General features: G+C 36.1%; 1 protein-coding gene across 1 annotated transcript; it reads right to left on the bottom strand.

Annotated features, from left to right (window-relative positions):
- Positions 1 to 9,114: 9,114 nt before the first annotated feature.
- Positions 9,115 to 12,426, bottom strand: LOC138348668 (uncharacterized). The gene is made up of 5 exons (XM_069298235.1): positions 11,969 to 12,426; positions 11,651 to 11,861; positions 11,190 to 11,519; positions 9,613 to 9,830; positions 9,115 to 9,517 (listed from the first exon to the last, which is right to left on the bottom strand). The coding sequence occupies exons 1-5, from the start codon at positions 12,424 to 12,426 to the stop codon at positions 9,115 to 9,117; spliced, it is 1,620 nt and encodes a 539-aa protein (XP_069154336.1).
- Between the last annotated feature and the right edge of the window lie 13,942 nt (positions 12,427 to 26,368).

The raw sequence follows: 26,368 nt of genomic DNA, 5'->3' as shown, positions 1-26,368 counted from the left end.
GTCGATGTTGTGGTGAAGTCGTCTGGCTTCACTCCATCCACTTCTATCACAAAGTCTACCACTTCTTGGAAGGATTTTGCCGTTGCCGCTATCTGTAAGGCCGAAATCCGCAATTCTGACCTCAACCCCTTCACAAACCGGCGAATCCGCTCTTGAGGACTGAAACAGAGTTGAGTGGCATATCTGGATAGTGCACGAAACTTAGCCTCATAAGCATTAACCGACATCCTACCTTGCTCTAGGCTCAAGAACTCATCCCTTTTCCTATCCCTCAAAGTCCGGGGGATATACTTCTCCATAAACAAACTAGAGAATGAGGCCCAAGTCATAGGTGGTGCCTCTATTGGTTGACACTCGATATGTGACCGCCACCACATTTTGGCGTTCCCTTGAAACTGATAAGTCACAAACTCCACACCAAACCGTTCTACTATACCCATCTTGTGTAGTAGCTCGTGACAGTCAACTAGAAAATCATAAGCATCCTCTGATTCAGCACCCTTGAAGACCGGAGGTTTCAATTTCAAGAACTTACTGAAAAGTTCATGCTGATCATTTGTCATTATAGGCCCAGTAGTCAGACGTGGAAATGTGCCTATGTCCAATGGAACATCCATGCGGGGAAACACAATAGCCGCATCTTGTACTTCTGAAATCGGAGGTGTTGGTGCAGAAAACACTGGAGGTGCCTGACCTTGATCAGATAACCCGCTAAGATAAGCTAGAACCTGATTGATCATCTCTGGGGTAGGTTGGGGTGGCATTTCCTCATTTTGCACTTGTTCAGTTTCCCCATCCTCCCCTTCTCTTATTACTTCCTCAGTCGGTGGAGGAGTCACCGCCCTAGTACCAGATGGGCTCGGTTCTCGTCCTCTTCCTCTAGAGGACGTCCTCCCACGACCTCTACCACGGCCCCTTGCCGCTGTTCTCCCTCGAGCCACAGCCCCATTGGCTGGCTCAGTTGTTTCTTGTCTGTCCAGTGTTGGTGTTGGCGTAGTCGTTGCTCTAGTTCTAACCATCTGCGAAAGAGAGTGAAGATGGTCAGATACCAATTCGTATCGCCTAGATACCAATTGGACTTAAGTAGTAGCACGAAAGAAAGAATGAAAGAGTGAAATTTTTCCTAAAGTCTTATAGCCTCTCAAGGAAAAGTAAAGGCGTCCCCCTACCGTTCCTTAAGACTCTACTAGACCTGTTCTTGTGTGATGAGACCAACGAACCTAATGCTCTGATACCAAGTTTTGTCACGACCCAAATCCGGGCCGCGACTGGCACCCACACTTACCCTCTTATGTGAGCGAACCAACCAATCTAAACCTTAATATTTCAAGGTAATATCAACATAAAGTAATGCGGAAGACTTAAACTCATTAATAAAATCAATAACTATTATTATTCCCAAAACCTGGAAGTAATCATCACAAGAACATCTACTTTAAACTACTAATTCTAAGAGTTTCTAAGAAGCTAAAAATACATAAGAAGCTAGTCCATGCCGGATGTTCAAGGCATCAAGACACGAAGAAGAAGATCCAGTCCAAGCTAGAAGCGTTAGCTCACCCTGAAGATCCGGTGTGACGAAGACTGGCTTGAGTTACTGTTGAGTCGAAGATGATGGCACGTTTGCTGCACTCCACAAATAACAAGAAGAAAAACATAAAAGTAGGGGTCAGTACAAAACACGGGTACTGAGTAGATATTATCGGCCAACTAAAAATAGGGAACAATACATATCAATATTATCGTAAATCAACTATAAAACTCAACATGTAGCAATAACAAGTATTATAATCATCAATAAGTACCATCAAGTTCATCCATGAGGGCTCAAGCCTCAACACCATACTCATTTGGGAATTAAGTAAATTAACATCTTTCAAGATTCATTATCTTTATTTCTCTTGTGTCGGTACGTGAAACTCCGATCCCCTAAATCTACGTGTCGGTTCGTGACACCCGATCCCCTAAATCTACGTGTCGGTTCGTGACACCCGATCCCCTAAATCTACGTGTCGGTTCGTGACACCCGATCCCCTAATACTACGTGTCGGTTCGTGACACCCGATCCCCTAATACTACGTATCGGTTCGTGACACCCGATCCCCTAAATCTACGTGTCGGTTCGTGACACCCGATCCCCTAATACTACGTGTCGGTTCGTGACACCCGATCCCCTAAATCTATGTGTCGGTTCGTGACACCCGATCCCCTAATCTCTTTCTATCAATTCACCAAGCCTTCTTTCTCACCAAGGCATCATCATTAACAAGAGATTAGGTTTTTATCAAGATTTGGGATTCAATAGCTTCATCATGCTTAATATAATCACAATTATATAATCACGTTCATGCAAGCATACAATTAAGCACATAGCAGGGTTTACAATACTATCAATACATATCATTCTCTATTAAGAGTTTACTATGAAAGCATGAAAACCATAACCTACCTCCACCGAAGAATTGGAATCAACAAGCAATTTCCCAAGCTTTGATATTCCCTCTGCCTCTTGATCGATCAATTTCTCTTACTCTTTGTTCTCTCTATTTTCTTTATTCAAGCCCTCTTTCTTTTACCCTAGTTAACATATAATTAAGTGTAAAAGATGGCAATAATACCCCACTAATTAACTTAGGGTTACCTCTTTTAACCCCCAAGAATTTGAGTTATTAATATAAACCCACGAAATCTATAATTAAGGCCAGAATAGTCAAAAACGTCCCTTAAAACTTAACCAGAAATCCGATTCTGCCTGGGATTTGCGCAACCTGTGACGGGCCGTCGTGCCTGCGACGGTCCGTCCTGCAGGTCGTCGCAAGAGTCAGAGAGTCAATTTACACTGAACAATCTATGACGGTCCGTCACGCCTGTGACGGTCCGTCCTGCCATTTCCGTCACGAAGTTCAGAGAGTCGATTTTCAGTACCCAATTTCAGATTTTCTAAGTGTTTTGAAACGAGACCCTGTGACGGTCCGTCGTGCCCATGACGGTCCGTCGTGGGGTCCGTCGCTTCTGCCAGTTTTTCCAGAAATAAAGTCTGCTGCTCAAAACGACTAAACAGGTTGTTACATCGATAGAGCTCTCTATATTCTCTGGACTATCTAACCCCTCCTCTCTCAATTCAAAATTAGACAATAGATTTATCTCGTGTTGATTAGCACAAAATACTAAAAAAGAGAAGACGAAAGTACCTTATATTGACAACCAATAATTAATTCAAAAAGTCTTAAATAATCCACAATCAATCCGTACCTAGAGCCTCAAAACAAGGGTGTTTAGATAATATTCTGTAAGAAAAGAAAAATAAGAAAAGAACCTAAAAAGTATTGACAATTTTCTAGTTGATGCCCTATGATTGATCTTCATCCTCTATACTTGTTCTATGAGCTTTTTATAGATATAGAAACCCTAAAACAAATTGATTCCAAAACAAATCAGGAATCCAAAAATCAAGCGGAGTTGGAATTATTGTACGCGTATTTTGCAAAACTGACTCACAATTTCGCTGTTTGGTTCAACTTTTCTTTATATATTATTATATTAAATTTATTCCTTTAATTGCCTTTTGATTTTGTTCTATGATCTTCCATATTTATTTCATTTTAAATCCAAACTTTTGCAACTTTATATCAATTTATTCTTGTTGACATCCAATTTTGGACGTCATAATATAAATTAATCATTTCGAGCTTCTTCAATTTCAAACAATTTAGAATAATTAGTTTCATAAAAAAATTAAAAATTTAAAGAATAATTAATTATACTTTACAAGTTATTTAAATATTTTTGTCAATTATTATCATTTTTAGATAATACATATGTTTTAGATAACTATACATATAATTAGTATATTTTATGAATTTTTAAAGTTGTCTCAAAAAGTTTTCTTTTAATCAAATATTTGGTTAATTAGTTTAGTTATATAATAGTTTATATTTCAAATTAGTTAGTTTATATTTGAGTTGATTATTTTATCTCGTTAAGATTGAGTTCACTGGTTAATTTGCATAAGTTCGTCGTATTTAACCTTCGGCCGAATTTACCGACTAAGTTAATTTTGCCTACTATTGAAATTCATTTGGTTATATTTGTATTGCAAATCCAGCCACTATTTTACCTCCCTTTTAAATCAATTGCAATATTGTATTAAGCCTCTTAGTCACAATTTCCTTTAGCCCAAGTGCAATTTTCCAGCAGCCTTTTCCCACCCTTAATTCCCAACTCAGCAGCCCACCAATATACCAAAAAAGATCCAGACCCACATACAATATACCAAACAATACAATACCAAAAAAGCGACCCTTGCGCTATTCTTCTTCTTCCAGCAAAAAACGAAATCCTGAACGAGTCCAGCATCCCGACCCAACTTCAGCGCTTGTCTCTCTCCCTCGCCCTTATCCTCTCCATAGGAGAGCTAAAGAAACCTATCCCCTAGAACAAGAACAAGGTTCTTGTAAGTTGCTTTTAAGTAAAGACACAAACACTTATTAAATTAAAAACCTTCCTCACTCAAGGAAGGAAAAACCTCATTTTATTAATTCAACTCTAAGACTTTGTGATTACAACTCAATAATCAAAAAGACTTAGAATTACTACGTCTCTCGATTGTCTACAATCGACTTCTACTCTCAAAAGGTCAAACACACCTTTTTTTACAACCCTCACAGAAACTCAACCCTACAAGAAGCCAAACCCACTCCTTGAACAATAACTCGTAACTTACAATCAAGAACAAAACAAGAAGATAGTCTTACAGGTTTAAAAATTTCTCACTCAAGCACTTTTTAAAGTTAGCAAACCTATCGATCTTGAAGACTTCTGCTCGATGAATAAATCTCACTTTTCTCTCTATGTGAAGTTGTGATCTTCTTCATCTGACATTGTCCTCTTCTTATAGAGTTTTCTTTTGCCTTGAATCCTTTTCAGATAAGGTAAGTAAATTATAGTTAAACAGAGATTACCTTTTAAAGTACAATCCTTATTATATACAACTTCCTTCCTTAATAATATATTTAAGGTTTCCTTATTTGTATCAACTTATACCTTTAATATATTATTTTTGGCTTTGACAAATAACTCTATTTCTTGACTACGTGGCTGACCCATTTTACTCGCTTTTGGCTGCTTTGCTGCGTCAATTTGCTACTGATTATTCGCACTAATTTGCTACTGATTATTTGCACTTCTTGTCTATCATCAAAACTAGAATTATCGATTCTATCATATTCCCCCTTTTTGATTAAGACAAATCTATCTGTGTGATGCAAATACTCCTCTTCCCCCTTTTGACAAATCAAAAAGAGACCAATAGCAGCTAAACAAAACCAAATAACATCCATAGCAACAATTGAAGCTCAGCCAGTTGAGCATAATAAAATGTTCTGGCAACAAAACGAAGAGTAACAACACAGAGTTAAACAACTAAGAGAACCAGGTTCAAACAAGATGCTTTTTAAAGTTTAAGTTTTACTAGGCTTGGTTGAAGCAGAAGCAAACATATCCAGAACTCTGTCAACCCTTGCATTGTTAGCAAGTTGCTGCTGCACCAACTGATCTTTCAACCTTTGAATTTCAGCATTTGAAGTATGAAGTTCAGCACGTAGATTCTGGTTTTCTAACTCAAGAGTGACATATTTTTCTTCAGCTACTTTGAGTTCCCTGAGTAACTGAGCAACAGGACCAAATGTTCATGGAGAAGCATTTGCAACCTGCTCTGACTCCATGGGAATGCCACAATCAGCAAGAATTGTTTGAGTGAACATATCTGCACGAGTCAAAATTCTACCTTCTCCCAATGGTACTTCAAATGCATCAAACACTCTATTTAACAGATTTCCAAAAGCTAATTGATGAGAACCTAGTTTAGGATCAACAATTTTAGCAAGATGTTTGATAATCAGTGTGGGCCAGTCAATGCGTTCTTTGCACTCAAGAGCATTCATAAGTCCCATGTCTCTTATGGAGGCAATGTGACGTTGGTGACCTCTAGGTAGTATCACCTTATGTTCTATCTCAAAGAAGAGCTTATGCAATGATCTCATAATCCCCTTTAAAACAGTTTGTGCCCTAGAATTGACTCAACCTTGAGAGAACTTAGCTGGCAAGATAGAATGTTCATCAAAACCCCAATGATACTTATTAATCCCCACAGATGGTATACACAAGATTTCCCCAAGTTTGGTTGCATCAAAAACAATGTCAACACCCTTCACACTAGACGATACCACATCTCCTTCCAAGATTACCAAATTTGTATAGAAATCTACCACTTTTTGTTCATATATCAAATTAGGTTCAAGAAATAACTCCTCCCACCCCTGAAACCTAAATAGTTCACAAACCTGCTTGACTGTATCCATTGATAGTATATCAAAATGAAAGGTTCTACCCCTAAGCACTGTCTTGGTTCGAAAATAATTTTTCATTCCCACTTTGAGAAATTTATCTACATTTCTTTATGTAGATTTTGATTTCGACTGAGGAGTTTCAGAATGTTTACCCTCAGAGACATCATCAGTTTCAGAATCAAGATTCATTGGAGAAACAGATGAGTGAAGAGGATACTTACCCAGAAGACGACGCTTCACGCTATATGTTGCATCATCAGTTGGTTTGACCACATTCGCACTCCGAGTCACTAGCCTGTGTGGACGAACCTGTTTAACTTCAATGTGCTTTCTTGGCCATCTTGGTTTTTTAGGGTGAAGTGTACTTTCAAGAATGTCATCATTGATTGTAGAATGTGGAGATGTTGGTGGATTTTGAGGAGTGGTTTTGTGAGATGGGGAAGTAGAGGGATTTTTAGGGACAGTGGTTATGGGAGTTTCTGGATTTGGTGGTAATGGGGTTTCTTCGACTGGTGGTGGTGGTGATTCTATGACGGGTGGTGGTGGAGATTCTGCAACTGTAGGTGGAGATGTTTCTTTAACTGGTGATGGTGGAGATGTAACTTTTGGTGGTGGAGATGCCGACGGATCTGATTATGGGTGAGGGTATAAATGGTTTGGCTGGGAGTTGGCTTTCTTCCCCTTGATTAAGCACAGTATCAACGACGGGGTTCTCTTCCCCCTGAGAAGATGCACTGTTAGATGAACTTTCGTCATCTGAGCAAGCAACGAGTGGATTCACCATGGTGATGGAGAGGATTTCTTTTTCTTTTTTTTCTGAAGAATGAAGATGAGAAAAAGTTGGTTGCTTGTTTAGAAAGAGTGCTTTATTTGGAACAGTTTTGATGTTGTATTCGAGGGGTTTGAGTAATTATGGGGGATTGACATCGAGGAGACGTGTGCTTTGATGGTTGCACCTGTTTTTCAGAGACGTGACATAGGAGAGAGAATATGAAATTGTCCCCCCCCCCTTTTTTGTGACAGCTAAGTGTAAAACAGTTGGGGAAGCAACTTGACTGAACCTTGTTAATATCTCCTTAGAACTTGGTTGGACAAAATTCAATCTAAAAAGATGAGCCCTAACTCAAGTCTATTATTTCTGAAATGATTCTCTTCCTAGTGCCTTGGTGAAAATATCAGCAACTTGTTCCTCGGTTTTGCAGAACTTCATTACTATGTTTCCTTTTTCAACATTATCACGAAGAAAGTGATGTCTAACATCTATGTGTTTGGTGCGTTTGTGTTGAACTGGGTTTTTGGCCATGTTCATAGCACTTGTATTATCATATAGAATAGGAATACAACCTGTTTCTATGCCAAAATCTTTAAACTGCTTTTTTAACCAAAGAAGTTGGGCACAACATGAAGCAGTTGCAACATACTCAGCCTCCGCAGTAGATAGAGCCACTGAATTTTGTTTTCTAGTTGCCCAAGATATTAAACATGGTCCTAAAAAGTGTGTCATCCCAGAGATACTTTTTCTATCAACCGTATGTCTTGCATAATCTGCATCAGCAAATCCTTTTAAATCAAAAGAGTCCCCAGTTGGATACCAGAGAACCAGGTTCATTGTGCCTTTTAAATATCTCAGGATTCTTTTGACAGCTTTTAGATGTGATTCCTTGGGACAGGTTTGAAACCGTGCACATAGACCAAAACTGAACACTATATCAGGTCTACTGGCAGTAAGGTATAGGAGTTATCCAATCATACCTATATATTTAGCGTTATTTACTGGTGAACCTCGTTCATCTTTATCAAGCTTTGTTGTTGTGCTAATAGGTGTGTCATTTGACTTCGCTTCATTCATATCATACTTCTTCAGTAATTCATTGATGTACTTTTGTTGATGGATTGATGTTCCAACTGGAGTTTTCTTAATTTGGAGTCCCAAAAAGAAGTTCAACTCTCCCATCATACTCATCTCAAACTCACTATTCATTAGTTGAGCAAATTCTACTCCCAGTAAGTCATTTGTTTCTCCAAATATGATATCATCTACATATACTTGAACTATGAACAGATCTTCACCTTGTTTTCAAAGAAACAGTGTATTATCAATTTTTCCTCTTGTGTATCCATGTGTGAGAAGAAAAGTGGACAATCGATCATACCATGCTCTAGGTGCTTGTTTTAGCCCATAGAATGCTTTGTCCAGTTTATATACATGATCAGGATACATGGTATTCTCAAAACCTGGGGGTTGCTTCACATACACCTCTTCTTGCAAATAACCATTTAAGAAGGCACTTTGACATCCATTTGGTAGAGTTTAAACTCCATGTGAGCAGCATATGCGACTAATATTCTGATTACCTCAATTCTTGCTACTGGTGCAAAGTTTTCATCATAGTCTATACCTTCTTATTGGTTGTATCCCTGTACAACTAGACTAGATTTGTTGCGTACTATTTGTCCTTTCTCATCGAGCTTGTTTCTGAACACACACCTTGTCCCTATTACCGTCCTGTTTTGAGGTTTTGGAACCGGTTCCATACTCTGCTTCTTTCAAACTGATTGAGTTCTTCTTGCATGGCACTAATCCAATCAGAGTCTAGTAGTGATTCCTTTATATTTTTGGGTCAATTAGGGACACATAGGCAGAGAATGCACACATGCTCTGTAATTTGGATCTTGTAGAGATGCCTGAGTTAAGAGGAGTAAGAATTTTTTCCAAAGGGTGAGAGCTTTGATGTTTCCAACTGTGAGTTTGAATGTTTACTGGCTCTTAAGGTGCAAAAGAATCAGCTTCATTAGTAGACTTATCTCCTATTTCAGGTGTTTTATGCGAAGGTGTAGATTTTTCTCCCCATATTTTTGGTTCTGATGGCTTGGAGTAGGTTTCCTCATTCTGTTCATCCTCTGAATTTCCTTCAACTTCACTACTATTTTCAGTAAAGACAACATGAACACTTTCTTCTACACGGCTCGTTCTTTTATTCAGTACCTTGTAGGCTTTGCTTTGTGATGAGTAGCCTAGAAAAATTCCTTCATCACTCTTGGCATCAAATTTTCCCAAATTGTCCTTTTCATTGTTGTGTATAAAGCATACACACCCTAAGGCCCTAAGATGTGCCAAATTTGGTTTTCTTCCTTTTAGCAGCTCATATGGTGTTTTGTTTAACACTAATCTGATCATACATCGGTTTATTAGATAGCATCCTGTGTTCACTGCTTCAGCCCAATAGAATTTTGGAAGTTTGCTTGAGATTAACATTGTACTTGCAATATCTTCCAGTGTTCTATTTTCCTCTCAACTACACCGTTTTGTTGTGGTGTTCTAGGTGCTGAGAAGTTATGCTCAATCCCATTTGTAGTACAAAATTGTAGGAATTGTGAGTTTTCAAACTCCAGCCCGTGATCAGATCTGATGCTAATTATTTCTTTGTTGAATTTTTTCTGAACCAGCTTTGCAAAGATTTCAAACATAGTGAATGTCTCATCCTTTATTGCAAGAAACAATGTCCAAGTGAATCTTGAGTAGTCATCAACTATTACAAACACATACTTTTTCCACCCCTGCTTTGTACATGCATTGGTCCGCACAAATCCATGTGAAGCAATTCTAGTGACTTGGTAGTACTCACTGTCAACTTTTGTTTGAAGGATGATCTAACCTGTTTTCCTTGAATAAAGGTTCAACATACTTGGTTGTCCCTGAAACTTTTGGTTGGCAGTCCCCTAACCAGGTCTTTAGATATGAGTTTATTTATAGTTGTCATGCTAATGTGTCCCATTCTTTTGTGCCATAGCATAGAGCAATCAGACACTTCACTTAGACATTTAAGAGTATCTTCCTTGGAGTCAACAATCTTGGCTTTGTACACATTCTTGTGTCTCTTACCTAGTAGAACCAGGTTCTCAGTCACTAAGTTTGTTACTCTTCATTCTTTTTCTGTAAAGAGAACATTGTTTCCTTTATCGCATATTTGAGATACGCTCAATAGATTATGTTGTAGATCATTCACATAGTATACGTTCTCAATTGCATGAGTATCCATTGATCCAACCATTCCAATTCTCGGAATTTCACTACTTTTTCCATTACAATAGGCAACGTTTCCTCATTTGATGTTCTTGAGTGAGGGGAAGCTGCTTTTATCTCTAGTCATGTGTCTAGAACATGCACTATCCAAGTACGATTGTTGTTGCTTCCTCTTCACTGATCCCTGCAGTTTTAATTTTGGGGATTAGATTTTGGTACCCAAATCCACTTTGATTTATGCTTAGAGAATGGAAGGATAAGATTTCTTTTGGCCCATCTAGGAAGAAATTTGACTGTAGGAATTTGTTTTTGCTCATTGGTTTTCTCATGATGAGATTTTCTCAAAGATTTCAAGTTTTTGTTATGAGCAGTTTATTTTCTTTGACAATCATGACTTTTATGTCCTACCAGCCAACAGTGCATGCATAGACAATCTATGTTGGGATTTTTTACTTGAGAGCTAGTTCTATCAAAACCTATCCCATTTCTCTCAGATGTGCGATTCTTGTGAATGTTTTCAAGCAATATGGAGGACCTGGTCCATCTCATTCCATTTTCAGCTTGAGTTTGAGTCACAAGAAGCTCTTTTGAGAGTGCTTCATTCCTTTTAGTTACCAAGTCTAGTTTTTTACTTAGTTCAGTATTTTTGGATAAAATATGAAGATTTTGTTTTTCAAGATTCTTGTTTTCTAGTCTTCCATTATCAATTTCCTTTTTGAGTCTATGGTTTAATATGCATCAATTAAAGTGTAGAGTAAATATTCTAGCTCCCTTTTTGTGTATGAGTTTAGATTATCTTGTATGTGATGAAGACTAACCTTTTCATTCATATCTTCTTCTTCTTTATCCTCTTCAGAATCTGATCCCGCCATGAGTGCTAGTATGGTTTCTTGTGATCTGCAGGTTTCCTTTTCTTCCTTGGTTTCCACTGCTACAAAAGCAAGAAAGTCATAATCATTTTCTTGTTCTAGTGCAAGAAGGGACTTGTTTTCTGTCTCATAACCCTCAGACTCTTCATCAGATGAATTCCCTATTGCTGCAAAGGACTTTTTCATTGAGATATCTGCCTCTTGAGTTGCCATTCTTCTGTTTGAGGGGACAAACTTATCTTTCTTGATGTCTTTGCCCTTCTCAAAGTTTGCCTTTTTCTGCTCTAAAGCCCAAAGTGGACAGAATTTGATGAAGTGATCCAGGCTCCATACTTATGACAAACTAGGTCTTTAGTGTTTTCAGATGGTTTTTGAGGAGTTTTCTTTTGAAAGGCCTGCCCTCTCTTTACCATTCTGGTGAACCTTTTGGTTATGAGGGCAATATTTTCATCTTCAAAATCATCTGATGTAGTAGCCTTTAGAACCAAGTTCCTTTCCTTCCTTTTTCCTCCAATTTCCTTTTCCTGGTTTTTCTTTAGTTTGTATGTCATGAGATTACCAATTAACTCATCCATGGCCAGTGAATCTAGGTCGCGGGCCTCAGTGATAGCCTCGACTTTGCTTTCCCATGTTTCAGGAAGAATACTCAAGAGTTTTCTTACTACCTTTCCATTAGGAACTATCTCTCCTAAGGATAGGAGTACATCTCATTGATGATGGAAGTGAACCTGGTGTGCATATCTTGAATAGTCTCCCCTTCTGCCATCCTGAACAGCTCATATTTCCTGTTGAAGTTATCAATTTTGGACTTCTTGACTTGCGTTGTTCCTTCATGAGTGGTTTGTAGTGTTTCCCATATGGCTTTGGCATCTTGACAAGACGAGATTCGATTGTATTCGTCTGGTCCTATGCCACAAATCAAAATTTTCTTGGCTTTGGCATTGTTTTGGATTGCAAGCTTGTCTTCAGAATTCCATTCTTTTCTTTCCTTTGGGATATTAGTGATTCCATCAGTTGCAGTTTTCATAGGTATAGTTGGTCCATCAAGAATTACTCCCCATAGATCAGGGTTTTCGCCAATAAGATGGTCCATTATACGATTTTTCCACCATCCATAATATTTGCCATTGAGCAGTGGTGCTCGTGTTTGTGAAGCTCCTTCTTGTGGTGTAGGTGGTGCTGCCATTGAGTCTTTTCAAGGTGTGAATCTTTTATCAAATAGAACTGCTCTGATACCAATTGAAGAAACCTATCCCCTAGAACAAGAACCAGGTTCTTGTAAGTTGCTTTTAAGTAAAGACACAAACACTTATTAAATTTAAAACCTTCCTCACTCAAGGAAGGAAAAACCTCGTTTTATTAATTTAACTATAAGATTTTGTGATTACAACTCAATAATCAAAAAGCCTTACAACTACTACCTCTCTCGATTGAGTACAATAGACTTCTACTCTCAAAAGGACAAACACACCTTTTTTACAACCCTCATAGAAACTCAACCCTACAAGAAGCCAAACCCACTCCTTGTACAATAACTCGTAACTTACAATCAAGAACGAAAAAAGAAGATAGTCTTACACGTTTAAAACTTTCTCACTCAAGAACTTTTTAAACTTAGCAAACCTATCGATCTTGAAGACTTCTGCTCGATGAATAAATCTCACTTTTCTCTCTATGTGAAGTCGTGATCTTCTTCATCTGAGATTGTCCTCTTCTTATAGAGTTTTCTTTTGCCTTGAATCCCTATCAGATAAGGTAAGGAAATTATAGTTAAACAAGGATTACCTTTTAAAGTACAATCCTTATTATATATAACTTCCTTCCTTAATAATATATTTAAGGTTTCCTTATTTGTATCAACTTATACCTATAATATATTATTTTTGGCTTTGACAAATAACTCTCTTTCTTGACTACGTGGCTGACCCATTTTACTAGCTTTTGGCTGCTTTGCTGCGTCAATTTGCTACTGATTATTTGCACTTATTTGATACTGATTATTTGCACTTCATGTTGATCATCAAAACTAGAATTATCGATTCTATCAAGAGGTACCCGTCATTCAAGTGTAGAAATCTCCTGTCTCTATCGTCCTTCCCTCATTATCCAATGGTTTTCATTGTTGCACCGTTGAGAATTCTACAAGCATGGTACAATGGACAACTTCTCAACATTATCCCTTCAAGAGCAATTTAAATTTAAAATTCAAAATTGAAATGGACTCTGTCTATTTCCTATAAAGCACTTGTATTATTCTTTTTATAAGTTGTCACTTGTAGTTTTGAACAATTGCAATAAAAATAAATTATATTATTAATTTTTTTCGCAGCAAATAGTTTAATTATTCACTAGAATTTTAAGTCGTCGTTATTAAACACCTTACATATTATTTATATAAAGAAATAAATGTCATAATAAAATATAAATTTTCATAGCTAAACTTTATAATATTTAACTATGAATTCTAATTTGTCTTGTAACAACATATTCTTTTAAAAAAAAATTGTCCAAAATCTAATAATTATAAGACAAAAAAAATACTTTGTCATGAATTAGATACATCACTAGCGATGAAATAATTTGTCACTGATAACTTTAAATTCGTGACTAACACTACTTAATAAATGATATCAATTAATTTCTTGGTGGGAAACTTAAGTGGACAAAACTTTGATACGGATTTTTATGTTTCGTCAGTAGAAGTATATGTCTCATATATTTTAAGCACGAAAAGTAAATTTTGTCACAAAAACGAATAATTAGTGACTAATTTGATGTCGTAGTTTGTTATGAATTACATACACTATTAGTGCCTAAATAATGTGTCACCGATAACTTTAAGTTCGTGACTAACACTACTTAACAAAATGACACTAATTAATTTGTTAGTGGGAAACTTTAGTAGACAATACTTTGCGACGAATTATTATGCTTCGTCACGATAAATATGTGTCTTGTATATTTAAGCATGAAAAGCAAATTGTCACTAAAAGCGAAAAATTAGTGACCAATTTGATGTCGTGCTCAATAATTTCATAACGATATATCATAATTTATTATAGTGTCTTTTTTTTTGGGGGGGGGGGTGGTTGTGGTGGGATCTTTGGTTGGAGAAAAACATTTGAAAAAAAAATTTAGAGAAGTTGGAGGTAGCCGATAAAAGTTGGGGAAAAATAGAGTGAGATAGATATTGAGTTGAAAAAGTTAGGAAGAAAAAGCGGTTGACATTTTTCATTAAATGAGTTATAGAGAACAGTTTCAAATTGCTAAAAAATATAAAAACACATTCTGGGAGGCAGAGAAGAACTCGTTTCAGTCGTAGTATGACTCTTCTATTTCGTTTGCTACTGCTTTCCCCAAATTTCGTTTGAATTCGAGATTCTGCTCAGGTTTCTTGTTGTTGTTATTATTTTGGTGGTGATAGAGCTCGTTTCATGCTCATCCTCCTGGTCTCGCTAGGCCGTAAAGTTTGACTCCTTTAATGTGTGTGTGGTGATATAAGTTGTGTAGTTGTAGTCATGTCTCTTCTGTTTTAATACACTGTCTCAAACTCTTTCTGAATATTTATGGCTTAACTATTCTGTTTGAGAACTAGATAGTTTCTAAGTCATTTATGTGGGATTCATGCTTCAGATAATTGTTTGCTAGTCATATGTTGTTTTTTCTGTATTTATTTAAAGAATTTGTTGAGTTATTTTTTCTTGTTTAGATGACCAAATTTATGTATATAGGTGCAAGATTTTCTTTGGTCTCGTTAGAAGCTTTACTGTGCAGCATAGTATGTATAATACTTTTTTATGAATGCACATTAATTTAATTGATAATGCCAATTACCATTTCATACCACTTTGCTTCCTAAATTTGAAGATTAGTTTAATTTTAATTCTACTTGTTGACTTCTCTCCTTATCAATATTTAACCTGTTAGGATAAGTTGTTAGATCATTCAAGCATAACACATGTGTTAATACACGTATAACAACCCTTTAATAAGTTGATATTTTTGCATGATGTAATTATTTTCATAGATCTTGTTCATTCATCAATTGCTAATCATTTTTATTTCCTCTCCAGCATGAACTCTCTCCATCCGAGTCCATTTTGGACTCTCACTTTTTCATATCCTCGAGTATAAGTCAAGTGTACCTACTACATCCAATAAAGTTGAAAAGCAAGCTGAACTACAGGTGGAAGACAGGTAGAGATACAGCTGGCATACATGTTGTATACGTTGAACTCGCAGGATATGTAAGAAGTATACAAAAGCAAGAATAGGTCCAAAGCCCTAAAAATTTCAAGCATTGTGTTTTGTTCAATTGGGCTGAAACCTGTATATTTTAGAAATTATTTTGATAGTTTTAGGACTGGTGAAAATTTGGGCCTAAGGCCGAAAGAAAATAGTCATATTATCTTGTTAGTTTAGGACAGATACAATTGAAATGGGTCAAAGTCCCAAATGAAATAGGGCCCAAATACTAGTCTAGACAGATAGAAATCAGATTTGAATAGTATTTGTCGTCAATCTTAAGGTTAAATAATTTAAACTCCCAAGGACGCTCATTTTAAATTTAACAAAATTAACGAAGGCGATCATCATTCAAAAAGATTTAAAAGAATAGTGAGGAAGCGGCTATTACTCATCAGCTTACTGCTCGATATACTCGGCAACAAAATGGAGTTAGTGAAAGGAGAAACAGATATATAATGGAGATGTCGCGGTGCATGCTGCATTAAAAGGAGTTGCCAAATTTGTTTTAGGTTGAGCCAACAAATACAACAATATTTCTCCATAATCGGCTTCCTACTAAATTATTGTTGAATGAAACACCATTCGACGCTGGGAATGGATTCAAACTTTCACTAAGATTCATTAAAGTATTTGGTTGTGTTTGTTTCTTTTATGTTCCACGAGTTAAAAGAGACAAACTTGACAACAAGGAACTTCCTAGAATATTTGTAAGTGCTCATCCTCCAAAGCCTACAAAATATATAATCCACAAATGGGAAGATAATTGTCAGTAGAGATGCCCCTTTTGCTGAGGAAGAGAAATGGGACTGGAAGGACAATTAACTTTCAGTCAAAGCTTCAGAAGAGTAGGTATTTGATCATTGGAAAAATGAGTTGGTGGATGATCTTCAAATTAGAGGTATTAAAATACTCTCTGACATCTACCAACAAAGTAATGTGGCATTTTGTAATCCTACAGGACACGATGAATCACTTCAAGCTAAAAAAATTAAGTTAATCCATGGAGAAAGAGATCCTAATGATCAAGAAAAACAAAACTTAAGAGCTAGTTGACTGACCGAAAGATAGGAAGGTCATAGTAGTAAAATAGGTGTTTAGAAACAAGCTCAATTATGATGGTTCAATCAATAAATACAAGGCTATACTTGTTGCCAAGGGATGTACCAAATATGTGGTGTTGATTTATCGAACACCTTTGATCCAGTAGTCCAATTAGATACAATTAGATTGTCTCATGAATAGCAACACAAAAGGGTTGGAAAGTGTTCTAGCTAGATGTGAAATCTACCATTTTAAATGGTGTACTACTGGAAGAAATATATGTAGAGAAACCCGAGGGTTTCTTTGATCAAGAAAAACAAGAAAAAGTGTTTTTGCTTTAATAGACTCTTTATGGCTTAAAACAAGATTTAAGATCTTGGTATAACACAATTGATGATCACTTGTTGATTTTGGGGTTTGTATGAAGTGTATCTGAAGTCACTCTTTATGTCAACAATAAAGGAACTGGTCTTTTGATATTTTCCATTTATATGGATGATATCTTGGTAATAGGAAAAAATGTGTGGCTAGTTGAAGAGTTTAAGAGGGAAATGATGCAAGTCTTTGATATGACAGACTTGGGGCTAATGACATACTTTCTAAGAATGGAAATCAAGAAAATTTGTGATGAAATTTTTATCTGCAAAAAATAAGTATGCTCGAGAGATACTTAAGAAATCCCATATGGAAATTTGTAACGCAACAACCACACCAATTTTTCCAAAGGAGATGATAAGCAAAGAGGATATAACCGATCGAATTGATGAAGGAAATTTCAAAAGCTTGATTGAATATTTGATGCATCTCACTGCTACAAGGATGAATTTTCTATTTATAGTAAACATTTTATCTAGATTTATCCGTTGTTCTTTTTAAATGCATTTTCTAGAAGCAAAAAGAATTATAAGATACATTGAAGGTACTATTGAATATGGTGTCAATTCAAGAAGTATGAGAATTTCAAGTTGTATGTATTCTCATATGGTGATTGGGCTAGATCCATTGACTACATGAAAAGTACATCAAAATATTGTTTCAGTCTAGGATCAAGGATTTTCTGTTGGTGTCCAAAAAAGTAGGAAGTTGTGGCAAAATCCACGACAAAGGTTGAATTCATTGTTATAACCGCATTAGTAAATCAAACCTTATGGCTAAGACAAATACTTTGTGATTTCCATATGGAGCAAAAAGTTAATATTGAGGTTCAAGTTGATAGTCAAACTTCAATGGCCATTTGACATAATCTGGTGTTCTATGTGAAGAATAAACACTTCAATATCATGTTGTTGTTATTGAGGGATGTGCAAAAAAAAGGAGAGTTGATTCTTGTTTATTGTAAATATGAAGATAAGCAAGCAGATGTATTTACGAAATCCCTTCTTGTCAGCAAGTTCAAGTACCTAAGGCAACAACTTGGAATTTTCAGCTCCTAATGCACGGAGGAGTATTAGTTAGTTGTTTTTAGGACTATAGTGTCTATTTCTAAGTTTCATGTACTTCTTTTTTCCAGTTATCTTAGCGATAGTTAACATGGTTAGAACCATGAATTAAAAGTAGGACCGTGATCTCTTTTAATTTTTTTGATTGTATGTTTATGTATTTTCTCGTTCTTTTTTACAGAATATAGAACCCTTTACATAAACTTTTTCCCTAAGTCATCTTCACATTTAATTCCTTGTATTCCCTGCTTTCCATTTTGTAGAAAATTAGACATTGTCTTCATTATGTTATCTGTGAGCTTTCCATTTTGTAGCAAACTAGATAATTTCTTCATTCTGTTATCTGCCAGTAGACTTATTACAATTTACGGGAAATTTAATCCTTTAAATTGGGGAATCATGGGGAATCAATGGATAGAACAAACTCATAGATAAAAACTATCATATCTTGATAACAAAGTCCACATTTGTTTGAGTATTGTAGACTTGACCTTGATCCTATCTTGAACTCTTTCTTCTTCTTCATGTTCTAGAGATAAAAATATTGGAGTGAAGAACTTTGGAATTTCTATAACACCTCTAAACCGATTTAGGTATAACTAGATCCTAACGCTTGTGTCTTGATGTTTTGAAGTCCTAATATAGTTTATAATGAGGTTAACAGGTACTTTCTAATGTTTCGTGATTTGGAGGTCAAATGTCCAATAACGTCCATAACATTCGAAAGGTTTGCCTTGAAACGACCTTGTGTGTCTTAGCATGTTTCGTCGAGTTTTACCTATTTGTTTTGAATGAAATTGTTTTGAGATATCCTAAAATCGTATACAAATATATTCGGGTTGGAAACATCCGACATAAAATCCCCAAGGAGCAACCAAGAGTCCTTGAGGAAGGACCCATGTTTGAGCAAAGGGTGCCTACTCCAGCCCCAAATGACGGAGGCAATCGACGACCAATAGGCTAGTTGATGCCCCATGGATGGTGTTGTAGGTCAATACTTAGCCTAGGGAGCTTAAACTCTCAACACAAGGTCTCTTAACCAAACGGAAGCCAGTAAGAAGGGCCCGTCATTAGACAAACAAGTCATTAGTGGGCAGGAGTCGTTGGAGTCTGCAAGACTGCGCAGTTCACTATTAAGCATAGTTAAGAAGGTCCTAACGTGGAACCTTCAACCTAGTTAGAAGGTTATGATATCCTTGAAGATGAAAGATGTAATGATATCTTTCTTTTGTGAATGATGGAATTAGGGTTGATTGGCTGGAACGACATGATAGGAAAATCAATGAGCTATCCTTTTGACCATTGTAGGTAGGTATCCGTAGTGGACCCTCTTTGGTGAGGTGTAATGTGATTAGGTTGTTAACTAGATATGGAACCTCTTCATGTACTCCTTAATTTGAATTAACTAGATATGGAACCTCTTCATGTACTCCTTAATTTGAATTACTCCATGAGAACAAAGGCTAGCACCGAGTGAGTATGGTAGGGGAGTTGCTCTTTTTGAAATATGAGAATGGAGAACAAAGAAACTCTTCATATTCCTTAAGCCATGTGCATACATGGGTTGTGTCCTATTTTTACCATTGGCAAGTAGAATACCCTTTATCGGAGTAGGGTTGACTCCGGATTCCATGCTTAACTACCGTGCTCTCTGTCGATTATTCTCTATTCTCTTCATATAGGATATCCACTAGTGTTTGAGAGGGTCTATGAAGTTTAGGTGGTGGTATGGGACGCTATCTAGACATTGCACGATTAGGCTTTGAAGATGTTAGTAAGTGAGTTCCTAGGTCTTTTCCAAGATCATTACTTGAATGTCCTTATGTTATGAATGTATCTCAATGAACTAATAAAGATAATGTCTTAATTTGGATAATATGATAATGAATAAGTACTTACCTAGAGTAGTTAAAGGGCTGCTTATTTAATGTATGAAAGGGGCATAGGAATGTTCACTTCATGTCTTACCTAGGTAAGTCTTAAAAATGACTCTAGATAGGGAAAGTACATTGAATAAGTAGACATGATCTAAACTTAGGTTGCCTTAAGGATTATTTAGGTAAGCTTGGAGAGGGTGTGTGGGAGGTATCTTCTTGCACTACTTAAGTAAGTCTTTTGATTATCTTTTGTGAAAAGAATCTCATATCATATATATGCTATTATGTGAAGTGAGAATAATCTTATCTTAGGTAGTCTAAAGGATCTCTTAGGTGTGTGTGAAGGGATTGTATGGGCAATCACTTCATAACTCACTCAAGTGAGCCTTAGAATCACCTTTGGTAGGAGGATCTCATGTTTATGCGTTTTGATATATACTTGATTCAATTTGTGATGTGTGAGTTCTATACGAAGTTACAGTGAAGTTAATAAAATGCTTAGTGTAAGTTTATGGTATGTTCACTATAATGTTACCGAAATTGTAATAAATTGAGTATGATTTGTATGGCATTCTAAATATGAAATTTTGTGCTTAAATGTGGTTCTTATACTTTTAATATGATGTTTTAATAAAAAGATTATGTTTCTCATAAATGTCTGTTTCTCATGATTTTATGCATTAAGCCATACTTAGTACATGTGTTTGTACTAATTCCATATGTTTTGTTATATCTAAAGGTGTATGTGAAAGGTGAGAAGAGTCTTGAAGCATAACTTGGAAACTAGGATTCTTTCAAGCAAGTTGAAGTATGTCCTCACTTGACTCGACGAAATAGTTTTGTTTAGATTTCTTTTAATTCAAAGTATTTCTATATTCGTATTGTATGGGTTGTGTTCCAAGTATTCTTGAGTCTATGATTGATATGTTTAGACTTATTGTTTTCTATGATTTTTAATATAAAAGATGTTCTAAGATATTTTGTGTTAAAAGTTTGAATTCCGCACTACTTTTCCAACATATATGCAATGAAAGATGTCAAAGGGCTTGTACAAGACCTCCGAGATGTCAAGTACGCCATGTTGCACTCTGAGAGTGCTATATCTTCTAGGGTTTACTTTTGGGAATCAAAAAGTCTCATAAATCTAGGTCTAGTAGAGTTTCCATCATCGGTGTGAGTCGCGAAACATCTATGAGCAAGGGGCTATAGAACGATAAATTTTCCCTTCGTTTATTCTCTTGTGTCATGTCGTAGGCTAAAATTTATGTGTGTTTTTCTTAATGCTTTTATTTTTGTTTGTAGGAAGATAACTGCTTGAAGGATGGTTGCTAGAAGGATTAAAGAAGGGGGGAGGGTGAATGATGAAATTCCTCCTCGAGGTATTCAAGTCCCTATACTGGGTCAAGGTAATGAGGTTCCGGCGGTTCCCCCGGACATGACTAATAGGGAGATTAGAGAGGCTCTCCTTGCACTAGCCCAATTCATAGCAACTCATGTGAATAGGTGTGTTGAACCTAGAGTGAGTTCTATGGAGAATACTATGAAATCTAGACTGAGATATTTTTTGAGAATAAATCCTCCTATGTTCTTGGTTCTAAGGTGGGAGAGGATCCCCAAGAGTTTCTAGATGGTGTGTACAAGGTGTTGAGTGCCTTGGGGGTGACTTCTAGGGAGAAGCCGGAGTTAGCTTCGTACCTATTGAGGGAGGTTGCTCAAGTGTGGTACGCTCAATGTAAATATAATTCGCCGGTTGAGTCTGGTACTATATAGTGTGAAGATTTTAAGGGGACCTTCTTAGGTAAGTACTTTCCCCGTATTAAGAGGGAGGTGAAGGTTGGAGAGTTTCTTGACCTTAAACAATGTAATAAGGGTGTTGAAGAACCCAAACCTAGGAGAAGCACAAGGTTTTTGACGAAGGGTAAAGCCAATAAGCAAGGTCTAACCTATGTTTAAGAGAGAGCTCCAAATCAAGATGGGACTAGTGCCTCAAGGGGCAAGCTTAGGATTGGTAGTGGTTCTCAAATCATTAAGACCACTTGTTCTATCAATGGGAAGAGGAACTATGGTGAATTTATAATTGGCACCAATGGTTGATTTGGTTGTGGTAAGGATGGTAATAAGGTGAGAGATTGTTGCACATGCGGCTAAGAGGAAGGAAGGCCAAGCAAGATTCTCCTAATTCTTTGGACGATGGTGATGTTCGTAAGTTATAGCTTCTTCTTTTAATTTTTATGAGTTCCTTCTGAGTGGTGGAGTATAGTGAGTACTTTTTGATTGACTTTCTCATCTCTTCTATTCAACTCAAGATTGAGAGTAGAAAGTCATAGTAGCATGTTGCATGTTGCATTATGTTTAGGAGTCTCATTGGAGTTGAATTGCATTGATTCCTTGCATTGTGCATTTAATGAAGTTATGATTATGTTGTAATTGGTTTTATATGGTTTTACATATCATATTGTCATGCTTTTACCATCAATTGCTTAAGAGTTGTATTTTAAAAAAAATTTAGCATGTTTCACTGTAATGTTGGCAGTTCACTGTATGATTTTTGAAATTTTGAATAAATTGTTCTTTTGTTGAAAATTGTTGTAGTGTGTATACATTGGATGTATATGAGCAATATAATTTATGTATAAAGAGTTCTTGCTAATTGAAATTAAGCATGTGAGCCTTATTGCGTGATGAGTTTTAGATTAGTTTCTATCTCCTTGTTGTGTTTTGAGTCTCCACAGGTAAGTGAAATTGGTGTTCCTCCTAATTGTATATTGTGTATGGTGTGGTATGGTTATTTTGTTAGTCTTGATTTTATTATCTCCTGAAAGTGTTTTAAAATGAAGCAAGTGTCATTCGAGGACGAATGTTGTCCAAGTGGGGGAGATTTTTACACCTCTAAAATGACTTAGGTTTAACTATAACCTAACTCTTGTGTATTGAAGTTTTGATGTTTTAATATGGTTTATAATGAGGTTGAGAGTGTCTAAGGTTTCATGAAGTTTTGTGGTCAAACGTCCATGACGTTCAAAAGGTTTTCTTTGAAAAAACATTGTGTGTCTTAGCATATTTTGCCGAGTTTTATGTGTTCGTTTTGAATGAAATTGATGTGAAAGGTATAATAAAATATTTGGGTTGGAGATCTCCGGGCAAAAGTCCCCAAAGACAAACCAAGGGTCTTTTGAGAAAGGACCCATGTTTGAGCAAAAGGCTGCCTAGACCAGCCTCAAACGACGGAGGCATTTGACGGCCAGTAGGCTAGTCGATGCCCTGTTGATGGCTGCGTAGGTAAATACTTAACCCAGGGAGCTTAAGATCCCAAAGTCAGGTCTCCAAATCAAACGACGGCCAACATGGATGGCCCTTCGTTAGACCAACGAGCCATCGATGGGCAGGCGTCATTGGTGTTTGCAAGCCTGTGCAGTTCACTGTTAAGTGAAAGGATGAATTGGTAAATTCACCCCACATACAAATAAATGTTTATGAGGTTTATTAGGGGTATTGTGGGTACTATAAATACTTTAATATGTCATAAACACCTAGATGAATTCATTATTACAAATCAAAATTCAAATTCTCTAAAAAAATCTCTGGAACTCTATTAGAGACAAAAATCAAGATAGAGCTTGGATTGAAGATTTCTTTGGTTAGTATTCATCAATTTTTCATCAAATTCGTGGTCTAACATCAGTGTTGGTATGGAATTCGTCCTTGAATCTCTTTTATTCAAGGAGCCAAACTTCAAAGTGATTTCTAAAGTCTTTCAAAGATGAACTTGTCAAATTTTGTAATCTATCCACGGGTTCTTGCATTAAATGTTTGAATCATTGTATATTTATTGAATTATAATTTGATTATTTTAGCCTAAAAACCCTATGAACCCATGTAGTTCATGTAACTCCAGTTTTGACTACTTTGTGGGTGAATTGATTATGTCTTAAAGTTATTGAATTATTATGTAGTTTTATTGGGGATATTGAATTATGAATGAATCACGCTAGAATTGTTATTTGGATGCCCTAATTTCATAAATTCATATTGTATTATCCTTGATTCATTATGTATTGTGATTATTGGGTTGATTTGATGATCATGAGCATTGGTAAAGGCTTTGGTATATTGTGTTGGATGAATTGGCTTTGGATTGAAGGTGTGAGGTTGGATTCATGGTATGTTTATCTAAATTTCCCTAATGTGTATTATAGGACTTGGAAAGTAATGATGTTTGGTATAGTTCACTTATGATGGCGGTGCTTATGTGTTATATTTGTGATACATGTGCCCTTGCCTACATTAATTTATAAATTGTGACTGATGTGGCCTCGTTGCCATTACATCAATTATTATGTCTTTATCATGTTATGACTTGATTATGTGGATATTATGACTGTCAAGATGACTTATGTGTTTATGTGGAGTCAAAACATAAGTTCCTCTAGTTGATGGTATGTGTTTCTAGTAAACAATAGTGTAGTCATTATGTGGATTACTTGATGTTGAAGTATGATGTTTATTGATAAATTATATGATACTTGTGATATTTAAATTTATGATATTATAGTATTGAGTAGGATGACCTATATATGATGTTGGTTATGCCTATGTGCTTCTAGAATGATATGTTATATGTGATATGGTGAAGTATGTGTGTGTCTTGTTTTGGTAGACTTGTGTCCCTTAGTATGCTAAAGTTTCTTAGTATTGTTTGTATGATTGACATGTGACCTTTAACATAGTTAAGAACGTCCTTATGTGGAACCTTCAACCTAGTTGGAAGGTTATGATATCCTTGAAGTTGAAAGACGTAATGGTATCTTTATTATGTGAATAATGGACTTAGGGTTGATTGGTTGGAATGACATGAAATCATACTTAGGAAAGTCATTGAGCTATCATATTGACCATTGTAGGTAAGTTGCCTTAGTGGACCCTCTTTGGTAAAGTGTAATGTGATTGGGTTGTTACCTAGATATGGAACCTCTTCATATACTCCTTTATGTGAATTACTCCATGAGAAAAAAGGCTAGCACTGAGTGAGTATGGTAGGGGAGTTTCTATATTTAAAATATGAGAATGGATACCAAAGAAATCCTTCATATTCCTTAACCATGTGCCTATATGGGTTGTGTAATGGTTTTACCATTGGCAAGTAGAATACCCCTTAAAGCAATAGGGTTGACTCTAGATTCCATTCTTAGATACCACGATCTATGTCGGTTATTGCTTATTCTTATCATATGGGATACCCTCTAGTGTTGGAGAAGTTCTATGAAGTTTAGGTGGTGGTATGGAACGCTATCTATACATTGCACGATTAGGCTATGAAGATGTTAGTGAGTGAGTCCCTAGGTCTTCTCCAAGATCATTACTTGAACATCCTTATGTAAATTGAATGTCTCTTAATGAACTAATAAAAATAACTTAAGTTGGAAAGTATGTTAATGTATAAGTACTTACTTAGAGAAGTTTAAAGGTTTCTTAGTTTTGAAGGGGGCATAGGAATGGTCATTTCATGTCTTACCTAAGGAAGTCTTAATAATGACTCTAGATAGGGTAAGTAAATTTATTGAGTAGACATGATTTAAACTTAGGTTGTCTTAACGATTATTTAGGTAAGCTTGGAGAGGGTGGATGGGCAGTCTCTTCTTGCATTACTTAAGTAAGACTTTCGATAACCTTTTTGGAAGAGAATCTCATATTATATATATGTTATTATGTGAAGTGAGAATGATCTTATCTTAGGTAGTCTAAAGGATTGCTTTGGTGTGTGTGAAGGGATTGTATGGGCAATCGCTTCATAACTCACTCAAGTGAGCCTTAGAATCACCTTGGTTGAAGTATCTCATGTCTATATGTTTTGATGTAAGGTTGATGCTATTTATGATGTGTGAGTTTTATATGAAGTTACAGTGAAGTTAAAAAATATGTACGACAAGGTTATGGTAAGTTCACTGTAATTTTAACTAAATTGTTATAGATTGAGTATGACTTGTATGGTGTTCAAAATGTGATGTTTGGGGCTTAAATATGGTTCATATACTTTTAATATGATGTTTTAATAAAAAAGAGCACGTTTCTCATGAATTTCTGTTTTCTCATGATTTTATGCATTATGTCATACTTAACACATGTGTTTGTACTAATTCCATACATTTGTTATATCTAAAGGTGTAGGTGGAGGGTGAGAAGCGTCTTGAAGAAAAACGTGGAAACTAGGATTCTTTCAAGCAAGTTAAAGTATGCCCTCACTTTACTCGAGGACATAGTTTTCTTTAGATTTCTTTTAATTCAAAGTATTGTAGTAGACTAAGTATTTCTATATTCTTAATTTATAGGTCGTGTCCCAAGTATTCTTGAGTCTAAGATTGACATATGTTCAGACATAGTGTTTTCTATGATTTTTAATATGAAAGATGTTTTAAGTTATTTCGTGTGAAAAGTTTTAATTCGGCATTACTTTTCATACATGTATGCAATGAATGATGTCAAAGTGCTTGTACAATACCTCCGAGAGGTCAACTACGCCATTTTT

The sequence above is a fragment of the Solanum lycopersicum genome, chromosome 5 (assembly GCF_036512215.1).
Source record: "Solanum lycopersicum chromosome 5, SLM_r2.1".
NCBI classification, from domain to species: Eukaryota; Viridiplantae; Streptophyta; class Magnoliopsida; order Solanales; family Solanaceae; genus Solanum; species Solanum lycopersicum.
This window is presented reverse-complemented; position numbering and strand designations above follow the sequence as displayed.